The 12,527-nt window shown below is 55.3% G+C and overlaps 1 protein-coding gene across 1 annotated transcript; it reads left to right on the top strand.

The window, feature by feature from the left end:
* Positions 1–6,826: 6,826 nt before the first annotated feature.
* LOC121017548 (olfactory receptor 10AC1-like) lies at positions 6,827–8,626 on the top strand. Its single transcript, XM_040455823.1, has one exon. The coding sequence runs from the start codon at positions 7,110–7,112 to the stop codon at positions 8,085–8,087; it is 978 nt and encodes a 325-aa protein (XP_040311757.1). The 5' UTR covers positions 6,827–7,109; the 3' UTR covers positions 8,088–8,626.
* Positions 8,627–12,527: the final 3,901 nt, after the last annotated feature.

Here is a 12,527-nt window from a genome sequence, read left to right as displayed (position 1 = left end):
CTGATTCATTTTTATTTAGTAGTTTCCCCCCACCTCCTCCCTGTATTTAACTTTGGACAGTTCCCACTGCAATGTCTTCAAGTGCACTGATCTCTCCTGCATTGTCTCACACTGTTAACCCCACCCAGTGCAGGTTTCATTGGGACATGTCTGTTTTCTCCTTCAGAAGTTTGGCTGTTGGCCTTTTTTATATACTCTGCGTCTCTCCGTGGCATGACTGATCTTTCTTCTAGCTTCTGGAACATGCGGAATCCAGTTGTAATAACCCTCCCAGTGTCCTTGTCTGCTAAATCTGTCATCTGTATCAGTCATTACGGGTCATATTTTCCTGCTTCTGTGTATTCCAGGTTGTTGGGTTTTTTTTAATCACAGATCAGACGTTACAGAAACATAGTTTGTCACTTATTCTCCATAGCTAATCTCAGGGTTTCCTGGTGAATCTTTGAACAACTGAAATCGTTTTTCCCAATACCACTCATCAGCCTGTGTAAGGACAGATTGTTCTGACCTCCTTGCCAGTTCGTAGCTAATCAGCGTGCCCCCCAAAAATGTTCAAACAGGGTTCACTGTTCCCAGACTCTCTGCGGTGTTCGCTTTTTCCTTTTCCTCTTTTTAAAAGTAAATCCTCATTCTCCCCCCTCCTTTTTTTTTTTTTTTTACTTGTTTAGGACTCAGTGCATGGTTTGATCTTCACTGTATACAAGTAACAGCACGCTGGTGGTTAATTCTACGTCTGCGCGTTTTTCGTTGACACCAGACACAAAAGAATATGTGCTTTCGGGTTGAAAAAGAAGCAAAACTAATATAAGGTGCTAAAAAAGATATTATTTTCCCTCAGGGAGGAAAGAGGACAGCAGTGGGGTTGGGGGCAGGGAGGGTTTCTGGGATTCTGGCAACATTCTACTTTGTCACTCTGTGAAAATTCAATTGTACCGTTATTCTGTGCGGTTTTCTGCACGTCTATCATATGTCTATTGTAATGCTTGTTTTTTAAGTTCACTCATTTGTTTTGAGAGACGGAGAGCATGAGCAGGGGAGAGGCAGAGACAGAGGGAGAGAGAGAGAGAATCGCAAGCAGGCTCCAAACTGGCATCAGGGAGCCCAACGCGTGGCTTGATCCCACGAATCGAGAGACCATTACCTGAGCCAACCAAGAGTCAGATGCTCAACCAACTGAGCCACCCAGGTGGCTTTGTTTATTTTTTTAATGATGACTAACATCTGGTAAAAATAACATTGGATTCCTACCCGACATCTTACAGGGTAAATTGTATATCGATTAAGTGCTTAATTGTTAAAAAAAAAAAGGAAACCACCAATATTTGAGAAATAATTTCTAAGTGTTGCAAGCACGATGTGCAACCTAGAAGCTAAAAAAGAAAATATTGATAAACCTGACTACACTGAAATAAAACAATTCTCTACGGCAGAACCCATCACAAACAATATCAGAAGACACAGCAAACCAGGAAAATGATTTACATTTCCTCCTACAGTCAAAGTTGATTTCTTTTTTTTTTTTTAATTTTTTTTAACGTTTATTTATTTTTGAGACAGAGAGAGACACAGCATGAACGGGGGAGGGGCACAGAGAGAGGGAGACACAGAATCGGAAGCAGGCTGCAGGCTCCGAGCCGTCAGCCCAGAGCCGGACGCGGGGCTCGAACTCACGGAACGCGAGATCGTGACATGAGCTGAAGTCGGACGCTTAACCGACTGAGCCACCCAGGCGCCCCTCAAAGTTGATTTCTTATTGACTGTTAGCCAATAAGAACCTAAGAGCCACGAGCAAATAGGAAAAACATGGGAAATATGAATATGAGTGCCAAAAATAGTGCAAATAGGAAAAAAATGGGAAAGAATATGAATGAAGAGTGCCAACAATTCAAACGTCATTTACAAATGGGAAAAGAGGGTCAGCTTCACTCATGGAGAACAAATTAAAATGATAGGGAGACCACGCATTTCTGCATGATCAGTGACGAACGATCTGACAGCAGCCTGTCGGGCAGATGTGGAGGGGCGGGTGCTTGTGTGTATTCCAGGCGGAGGCGCTTAGCGCCGTCCTAATGATGGAGAGACCATGTCAGTAACCAGCGCGACAGCCAAGACGGTTTAAGATGGGCAAACCCACCGATCTAATTACTTGCACACAAGCCACATACCACGTGGACCAGGATGTTTATCTCAGTTTTGGTTGTACCGGCCAACAACGAGCAACCACCCGAGTACCCGTCAGCAGGGTCTTGTTAAATGAATGACGGCATCTACGCAGTGGGGCGGTGGGGAGCGAGGGCACCGTTCATCGTTCGGAAGTGGCGCAGGATGGTCAGAGATCGCACAGCAGAGTAGCCGGAAACGCTGGCCACGTCCGCGTGCTGCCTCCCCGCCCCGGAGATGTGGCCGCGGGCACGTCCCTCCACCTCTCTAGGCCTTAGTGGTGACGGTGGCACCCGCACCGTAGGGTTTTGTGAGGACTGAACGGATCAGTATTTCTGTGTCACCGTAGAACAGTGTCTGGTAGACAGTAAGCACGACATAAGTGTTTGTTAAATACACTAAAAATACACTGATAGCGAATGATTTCAAGATCTGCCCACCGGGAGAGGGCATATGCGCAACAGTTTGGGACACTGCTGACATTTTGTCACTTCAAAGCCGCAAATAGCACACACACGTGCACGCTGGCCCATGTCCCTAGACTCTCTCTGTAAGGGGAAACAGGGACTGGGTAACAGCTGTTGCCTCTGGATGAGTTTAGAGGCAGGGTTCTTGGGACAGGCTCTTTTTTACACCCTTTGAAATCTGAAACAAGTATTTCAGATTGAAAAAAATAATAATAAAAGGGGCACCTGGTGGCTCAGTTGGTGAAGCGTCCAACTTCAGCTCAGGTCACGATGTCACGGTCTATGAGTTCGAGCCCCGCGTCAGGCTCTGTGCTGACAGCTCAGAGCCTGGAGCCCGCTTCGGATTCTGTGTGTCCCTCTCTCTCTGCCCCTCCTCTGCTTGTGCTTGGTCTCTCAAGGGTGAATAAACATTAAAAAAATATATTGAAAAAAAATTAGGGGCACCTAGATGGCTCAGTTGGTTCAGTGTCCAACTTTTGACTTCGACTCAGGTCATCATCGTACAGTTTGTGACATCACGCCTCCCATTGGGCTCTGTGCTGACCGCACAGAACCTGCTTGGGATTCTCTCTCTCGCCCTCTCTCTCTGCCCCTACCCTGCTCCCTCTGTTTCTCTCAAAATATATATACATTTAAAAAATGAATAAAAAATAAAATTAATGCTTAAAATAGTTAAGAAGACTATGTAGTAAATGGAAAACGTGTGTACGTCAATGTTAAATGGGAATCGTGGGACACAAAACCGTACGTTTTGCAATGCTGTAAGTTTCCCTGTAAACGGGCAGTGAGAACATAAGATGCCTGTGTCGTTGGGTTTTGTTGCTCAGCACCTTGGGGTACTTTCTGGTGGTGGTGGTGGTGGTGGTGAAGATGCCCACCCGCATCCACTACACCAGCCACCCCATTCCGAGATCTGCAGCCTGCTGGCCACCCCTTATTGCAAACTTTGGGGAAATGCCGAGAGAGCTGGCGCTTTCTTCCCCTCTACTTTCCACCATGCTACTTTGGGCGACTCCCTCCCTCCCCCGTCCCAGTTTACCTCCATCCCTGTAGAGAGGCAGCCTCTGTCCCCTTGGCCCAGAAGTCTCAGACTCTCCCGGGATGCCCCAGTTCAGATTTCCCAAGTCTTCCCCCCACTCATCCCTCAGCCCCCAGCCTTCTGAGACCACCGTGGTCCTCAGGCACCACACTGCACGGAGAAGAGCACTAATGAGGCCCCGGGGCTTTGGAGGAAGCCAGACCCCTAAGTGGGCCCTGGGAAACCTATTAAGTAAGTCTTGTCTTTTCTTACTGAGAGAGTCCCTGGGAACAGAGGTGGAGATCACGGGAGAAGTGGGGGACTGATGGGGTGCAGGTCTGCTCCCCATTCTCTGCAGAATCCTTCCACAGTCCACCGCTACTTTATAATTTGTATCCACAGAGGAACTGCTATTAGAGCTGGGCTGTGAAGAGCGAGTAGCTTTCCAGGCGGGGAAGGACTTTCTGATATGGAACAGGTGCGCAAGGTCAGGGACAAGTGGGAGACGGCAGCAGGCCGCCGCGAGGCTCGTGGGGAAGGCGTGCGCGGGAGATAGAGGGATGGGGGCGCCCATAAGGCTTGCAGGCTCTATGTCGTGATGGTCAGAACTGGCACTTCTCCCACCCAGGACGCTGGTCGCCTGCTCAGCCCAAACTGCGGCGTCACCGCTGGGAACCACGTCTGCCAGGTTAGCGGGGTGAGCAAGGCGCCCGGCCAGCCGAGGAGCTGAGGATTTAATTCAGGCTGCGATTCGGGGTCGGGGGGCCCCAAGTCTGGCTGTCTCCTTTAAAGGAATTTTCGAATTCTCCAGTGATGCCGTGGGAGGTGGGGTGTGGGTGCCAGGGACTGAGGGCAAAGCCCCAGATGAAGCCCGTGTTTGCGGGAGAGAGGAAACCCTTCAAGGAGGGGGTCTCGGGTCCAGAAGGCCCAGGGGGACACAGGAGATTTTTCCTCCTCTCTCTGCCTGTCTCTCTCTCCGTCTCTGTTTTTCTGTCTCTCTCTGTCTCTTCCAACTCTTCCTCCATTTCTCTTCTCTCTGTCTCTCCCTGTCTTGCTCTTTATCTCCCCCCCCCGTCTCTCTGTTTCTCTCTTTCTCTTTCCTCTCCTTCCATCTCTCCCTTTCTGTCTCTCCCCCTCTCCCTCTCCATTTCTGTCTCTCTGTCAGCCCAGAGTCTCGCGAACCACTTGGAGCGGAGGCACCTCCCTGCTGCTGCCTGTCCCTGGTCGCGGGCCTCATTCTGCCTGTGCACCTCTGCCTCTGCTTCCTTCTCTCTCTTCCGGTCCCCTTTCCATTTTCCCCTCATCTGGGTGGGGAAGGACCGACAGACGAGGCAGACACAGAGAAGAGCGGGCTCCCCCCCTACCTAAGGGCGGAGACTGTGAAATCAGACAGACCTGGGGGCCTCTGGCTAAGGGAGATGCTGTGGGTCTCCCCCAGATCTCAGCCTCCCCATCTGTAAATCAGTTGTAATGGTGGCGTGACTCCTCACAGCGGTCTCGAGAATGTTCAGGAATACTGTGCACGCAGGGCGTTTACGGCTCGCCTGCACACCGTGAGGGCTGGACACACGGCAGCGATTGTGATCCCGCCCCCTCCCTCCCGTCGGCATTTGGAGGGAATATGAGGGCGTTGCCAACGAAGGGTCGTTGGAGGTGATGTCAGTGTCCCTGGACGACTTTCCGACTTTCTGGGAGGCTTTGGGGGAAGAGCTGCGGGGCATGGGGTGGGGGGGAACCCTTGGGGAAGAGAAACAGAGGGGCGGGACACCTGAAGGCTCCGGGGTCTCGGAATCCGGGCAGATAGGCCAGGTGACGCCAGTCTGCTGCCTCGGTCCCCACACCTCCCTCTCTGCTCTCTCCAGACAACGCTTCCCTCCAGAGATCTTCAGCCAGGGCAGGGCGTGCCCGGCACACAGGCAGCAGGAAGCACACGACAGGATAGGGTGGCGATTCCTTCCATAACAGCTCCCGCACGCCGGGCCCGCTGCGCTGGGCGCTTTGTGCTGGGCGTGATGTCACTTAGTCGTCACGACAGTTCTGTGGGGCTGAGGAGGCTGCTGGGGCTTCACAGGGTAAAGACTCCAAGCCGTCTCAGCTGGTCAGCGTAACAGTGGAGACGGAGCAGGTGCACATGAGCCCAGAGGCCCCGCTTGTGCCGCTGAGCCATCCGGGCTCCGGGATAGGCTCGTGCCCGGGAGGGGGGGGAATATTGCAAAATGACATCCCGGGGCGTCAGGGCCTGTGTTGCATCAAGGGCGACAGACGAGGAATCTGAGCCCCAAGGAGAAGGTGGAGCTTGGGCAGCATCACAGACGGGACCAGAAAGCAAAGCTCCTTACTCAGCCCCAGGCGTCCCTGTGATCTGAGGCCACCCCAGGGCTGGGTGATGAGGCAGAAGGCACCCACTGTGCCCTGCACACGCGTGTGCAAATAGATAGACACACACACACACACACACTGGCTTGGCTAGAAAGAGCTGTTTTGAGATGTGCACTGGTCTGAGGCTCTTCAAAGACCCCTAAATTAATCCCGACAGGCCCAGTGTAATGCTCCCTTACTGACCTAGTATTCTAGATCAACGCGATGCCCCTCCGAATTCTTTCTGGGCTCTTGAAACATCAAGATATCTTTATTGATTGTTTTTGAAGTTTATTTGTTTTGAGAAACAGAGTGAGTGTGGAAGGGACAGAGAGAGAGGGAGAGAGAAGCCCAAGCAGGCTCCATACGTACCGTCATCGAGGAGCTTGATGCTGGGCCCATACTCACGAGATCATGTCCTGAGCTGCAACCAAGAGTCGGACGCTCTACCGACTGAGCCGCCCAGGTGCCCCCACATCAAAATATCTTTAGATATTCTGTCACACAGGAGACGGTCAGGGACAGGGCCGCGGTTCACAGTGCGGTGGCGGGCACGGTGCTCCGGAGAAACGCCCTCGATGCGCTAGCAGCGCCCCCACCCCCAGCAGAGGACGCGCTGGTTAAACGGGAAGGGCGGCTCGCGTGCCGGTGGGATGTGCACAGGAGCGACCGCATCGGCCTGAGCCGGCGGTTCGACGGGGTTGGCGGACATCCACCTGCGGGTGTACCCGTGAGGCCTGGAGGCGGTGACTCCCCCAGGCAGCTGAGGCCCCCTCCGGGGAGGTCAGCTGGATGGTGGCCCGGGACGGGGGTGGGGGGGTGGGGGGGGTGGAGAGGTGTGCAGAAGGCACGGGGCGGGTGGGGGGCCTGGAAGAGCACGGGCCGCGGAAGCCAGAGGGAGAGCGGACGGTGGCTGCAGACACCTGCATTCCTGGAGGACTCACGGGGGCGACAGGTGCCGGCTTGGGGAGAACGCCCCGCGTCCCTGGTGGAGGGGGTGTGGGGGCTGAACCCTGGAGAGGCGAGGGCCCTGTGTTTCTGGGAGGGGGTGTGTCACCGCGACCCTCCTCTCTGGCCTGCACCCCTGTCCTCCCTCAGGTTCCGACATGAGCCCCTGGCCTGGGTCAAACCGGACGGCTCCGCGGGAGTTCGTGATCCTGGGTTTCTCCGGGTGGCCCCGGGGGCTGCGGCTGCTGCTCTTTGCCTTCCTGCTGCCACTCTACCTGGCCACGCTGGTGGGAAACCTGCTCATCCTGGGCCTGGCCGTCGGGGACCCCGCCCTGCACACTCCCATGTACTTCTTTCTGGGGGCGCTGTCGGCCGTGGAGGTGGCCTACACGCTGGTGCTGACTCCGCGCATGCTCGCGGGCTTCCTGCTGCCCCCGGGGGGCCAGGCGGTGGCCCGCTCCACCTGTGCTGCCCAGATGGGTCTCTTCGTGGCGCTGGGAGGCTCCGAGTGCCTGCTGCTGGCCGCCATGGCGCTGGACCGCTACCTGGCCATCTGCCGCCCTCTCTGGTACCCCCGGCTCATGACCGCGGGGCGCTGCCGGTGCCTTCTCGCCTCCTGCTGCGTTGGGGGCTCTCTCCTGGCCTTGGGCCTCACCGTGGCCATCTTCCAGCTGCCCTTCTGCCGGGGGGGCCTCGTCAACCACGTCTTCTGTGACCTCCCGGCCGTGTTGGTGCTGGCCTGTGGGGACCGGGACCTGCAGGAGAGGGTCCTGCTGGCCGCCTGCCTGCTGCTGCTGGTGCTGCCTCTGGTCCTGATCCTGCTGTCCTACACCAGGGTGCTGGCGGTCATCCTGGGAGTTGGGGGGGTGGCAGGCCGCCGCAAGGCCTTCAACACGGTGGCGTCGCATCTCACCGTGGCCGTGCTCCACTATGGCTGTGCCACGGCCATGTACGCCAGACCCCTGAGCAGCCGCTCCCTCGAGGAGGACAAGCTGATGTCGCTCGTCTACATCAACCTCACGCCGTTGCTCTACCCTGCCATCTACGCGCTGCGCAACCGGGACGTGCAGGGTGCCCTGTGGCGGGTGGTCGGCGGCAGGACGTCAGGGAACGTCGTCCGGGCCGAGGTCAGCTAATGCTGCGTGCCAGACGGCGTCTGACCTGAGATCTCCCCCACTGAGGGGAACCTCACCATCCCAGAGCCGTCTGTGGCTCCCCAAGACCTGCTGGACACAAACCCGAGCCCAGCGTCACAAGGACTCCAAAATCGGACTTGAGCCTAGTTCTTTGGCTGCTGTGGACATTTCAAGCTGAACGGTTCTCGCTGGTGGCCGTGCACTGGAGAATATTCAGCAGCCACCCCTTGTCTCTACCCGGTAGATGCCACTTGCACACCACCCCCCCCCCAGTTGAGATAATAAACAATGTCATTGGACATTGCCGGAGGGCGGGGGGAGGACGCAATCAGCCTTGGTTGAGAACAGCTGCTCTAAATTCTGACCACACGGTACCTTTTGAAGAGAAACGAGTGCTAAGGTACAAGTTTATGGTTCCTTAACTTATAACACACAACTGAAAATCATGCAAATGTTCACGAACATGGAATAGACGCAAACGACTGGTGGCAGAGTCATGGGATGGGGACGCCTGGGGGGCTCAGTCGGTCTGACTTTGGCTCAGGACATGATCTCGAGGTTCGTAGGTTCAAGCCCCACACGGGGCTCTGCCCTGACAGCCCAGAGCCTGGAACCTGCTTTGGATTCTGTGTCTCCCTCACTTTCTGTCCCTCCGCTCATGCTCTGTCTCTCTCAAAAATAAACATTTGGGAAGAAAAAAAAAAAAAAAAGCAGCAAGACAGCGCAAACCGAATGCCTCCCTGTACGTAAAAGGCCAATGACAGACTAATCTGTGTTGGTTGATATGATAGTGGTTCCCTGGGAGAAGGATCTGGGTTGGCACAGGCACAGGGGGATGGTCTGGGCACTGGAGATGTTCTAGATCTCGATCTGCGTGGTAATTACATCGGTAGGTAGGTGTTCAAAACATCAGATCTGTGCACCTCCTTGTATTTAAAATGAGCTACAGCTGTTCTCCTGTTTGCGCAGCGAGCCACGCCTTCGGCGTTGCCTTTGCTCACGCTGCCTTATGCCCCCGGTGCACACTTCCTCTCGTTCCGCATTCCACGTGTGAAAATGCCTCGTGTTGTTCAGTGATCAACCCAAATACCGCTGTAGCGAGAATGTTTTTGTCCTCCCCCTCCCCCTTTAAATGCATCATGTGGAAACCTAATCACCGGGAGCCGGGCTTAGGGGTGGGGCCTCTAGAGGTAATTAGGTGATGAGGGTGGAGCCCTTGTTAACAGGATTAGTGCCTTTATAAAGGAGGCTCCAGAACGTTCCCTCTCACCTTCCACCGGGTGAGGCCACGGCGAGGAAGCAGCTGTTTGCAAACAGGAGGTGGGTGCTCAACAGACACGAAATCTGCCAGCACCTCGATCCTGGAGTTTCCGGCCTCCGGTCTGGTGAGCAATGTCCGTTGTTCAGAAGCCCCCTAGTCTGTGCAGCACGCTAAGACAGCCCCCCTCTCCGTCCCCCCCTCAATCACAACTGCTGTCACTCTAGGGGCGCCTGGGCAGGTCAGTCAGTTGAGTGTCCAACTCTTGACTTCGCCTCAGGTCGTGATCTCCCGGTTTGTGAGTTCGAGCCCCAAGTCAAGGCTCTTCACGGACAGCAAGGAGCCTGCTCGGGATCTCTCTCTCTCTGCCTCTCCCCTGCTCATACCCTCTCTAATTAAAAAAAAAAAAAATTAAAAATAAACTGGCAGTCTAAAATATAATTTAAACATCTCCTTCACTTACCACTCAATTATACTGTGAACTCTTTAAAGCCAGGTCTCAGACCCTATGAACTTGGCAGTTCTTAGTAAATACCGGATGGAGGAATAAACCATAGACAAGCTCTGGGCTGTGTGGGCGTCTCGCTTAAGGGCTATAGGCCCAGGGGCATAGCTCTGGAGTCCAAGGGCAGAAAGCGGTAGGACCGCGTCTTCTGGGGTCTGGTCTGGGGTCTGTCAGAGCTGGCTGTAAACCTCAGCTGGCAATTCTTGGGCCCAGTTTACCAACGCAAGTAGCCTCGGGAGCAGCAGGCTTGTAACTGAGCACACTAGCTGCGTTCAGAAAACTTGACCGTCCTGATTGGGCAGGGAAAAGGCCCTGGATCCTCAGAGATGCTTGCAGATGGCTTTTCTTTTTTTAAGTTTATTTTGATGTAAGTTAATTATTTATTTTGAGAGGGAGAAAGAGCGAGAATCCCAAGCAGGTTCCACCCCACCAGCACAGAGCTCGACGCAAGGCTCCACCCCACGAACCGTGAGGTCATCACCTGAGCTGAAATTAACAGTCGGACGTTTAAGCAACGGAGCCACCCAGGCGCCCCGCAGGCGGGGTCTGCCGACACCCGGTGCTCAGCCACCTGTGGTCCTGCGCCGGGCTGGTTCTGCTCCAGTACCCCTCTGGAGCTGGGGTTAGGCCCCGGGGGTCCGCCAGCCATCCTGTTACTCAGGCTGTGCGGATCGAGTGGGAACCACAACCATCTGATTAGATGCCGGGCCTCCCTCGGGCAAAATCGCTCGTGGTTGATCGGGAGCCTGAGGTGGTTACCTTTCCCTCAAGGCACCTGTGTCTGCTGCCGGTCCCCGGGTCCCCGTGAAAGGTCATGTGCCCCACGTGTGGGGTGGGCAGCAGCTCAGAGCCCGTGTGAACAGCTTCTCAGCCGGCCGCCCCTCCTAATCCCTCCTGCTGCACAAAGTCTTTGAGAATATTGTGAATCTTGAGATGCGTGAAACTGAGTTTGGGTTTCTTTTTTTCATTTATTTATTGAGGTGTAATCGGCAGCTAACGTTAGTTGCAGGTGCACAACACGACGATTTGATAGATGCGTATGTTGTGAAATGATCACCCCTTTTAGTTAGCATCAGCAACTCCCGGTTGCATTTTCTTCCTTGTGATGAGAACTTTGAAGATTTACTCTCTTGGCAGCTTCCAAACGCGCCACAGTTGGCAGTTTCAGATGCTCTATTATCTGCCACTGATCTGACCTTAAAGATTGTTGCTGGAAAGATCTGCAGTGGCTGTCCCCCAGGGCCAGGTCCATCTCGGGGGTGTCCTGCCCGGCCTCTCCAAAACAGTGACGGTGGCAGGTCACGGGCGGACCCCTAGCCCTCGAGGGCCGGACCCAGAGCTCTGGCAGGTTACTGCTCTGCAGGCTGACCGGCCCGCGGCCACTTCTGTGGGCTTTCACTTGAGCGATGAACTTGCTAACTTCCTCCGGCCTTATAGGTGGCGCTCGGACCATTTGCATCAGACCACTAGATCCTGTGCCACCGTGTGCCAGGGGTGGGACCCGTAATATCCCACAGGGTCGTGTGACAGCAGAAAGGTGTGCAGCCACAGAGGGACCGCAGGCCCCGGCCACACCGACCTTTGCCGGGATCCGTGCCTTCCCCGAGTGAGGGTGCCGTTTGTCACCAGACGGGACTAGGAGTCCACCTCCCCGTGCCACCCGCAAGCACAGCCGTCAGGGACGGGGTGTCTCTCTGTCCCCCTATCACAGCCTGCACTTGGGCGGGGTGGCCACCCGTGTCCTGGCCGATAACCAATGCAACAGGACCTGAGAGCCACGGCCAGGTGGGGAAGCGGGGACAGGCATCCTCCTCGGGGCGTGAACAGGTGCACCGCAAACCAGCTCCCAGGGCGATGCCCCGAGGCCCTGGAGGACTCGGGTCGCTTCTTCCCCAGCTTGCACTTTGGGACGGGCAGTGGCCAAGGTCAAAGCTGCGCCCACCAACTAATTGCCCACCGGGGAGAGCCGGTTAGCCTGCCCTTCGCAGCTCCAAGGCTCCCCGGCAGCCGGCTACCAGCACGACTCTACCGCCCTGATCCTGCGGCTGACGGTCAGGACTCTGCTGAACTAACGTTTGCTAAGAGGACCACAGGTGCCGGTGGTCAGCGGGTGCGACAACAGGCCAGGAGAGAGACTGAAATGGCGGAGTTTATTATCTGCAGGACCCGCGGGAAGTACACAGCAGGCCTCGAGGGGCCACACGGGGTGTCCAGGTAGAAGGCAGACAGAGATTGAACCCGGGGCACGTGACTTTATAATAGAGATGGTGGGCTGGGACCACACTGGTTAATTCAAAGCAGCAGCGAGGGGGTTAGGTAACCTCCACAGGGTCTCAGCCGAGGAGAGCGTGAGGCAGACAGGCAAGCAGGGGAGACGGCGGCTCGCAGGGACGCGGGAGAAGCCACGATGGGCCCTCGCGGTCGCTTGTGGCTCCACGGCTGCAATCTAGGCGGGTGTCAGTGTCCTGTCCCTGCAGATCCCTCGGCCACGCCAACCGGGTGTGGAGCAGGGACACCCCGGAACAGCTTAGCCAGCTCTAAGACGTGAATTTCCTACCTGTCCACTGTGCTGCCCGAATCGGTGATCTCCGGTCTTGTCAAACCTGAGCCGCTTTTTCTCTTGGAATGTCCTTTTCTTCCACTATTTTGTCTTTTAGGAACTCCTGTTTGCTCTGAT

Source organism: Herpailurus yagouaroundi, unplaced genomic scaffold, assembly GCF_014898765.1.
Source record: "Herpailurus yagouaroundi ecotype Mexico unplaced genomic scaffold, PumYag 216, whole genome shotgun sequence".
NCBI classification, from domain to species: Eukaryota; Metazoa; Chordata; class Mammalia; order Carnivora; family Felidae; genus Herpailurus; species Herpailurus yagouaroundi.
The sequence above is the reverse complement of the archived record's forward strand: the minus strand, read 5'-3'. Positions and strand labels throughout refer to the sequence as shown.

Bases quoted from the DNA above. Each gene is read 5' to 3' on its own strand.
- LOC121017548 (XM_040455823.1), top strand. From the start codon at position 7,110: ATGAGCCCCTGGCCTGGGTCAAACCGGACGGCTCCGCGGGAGTTCGTG.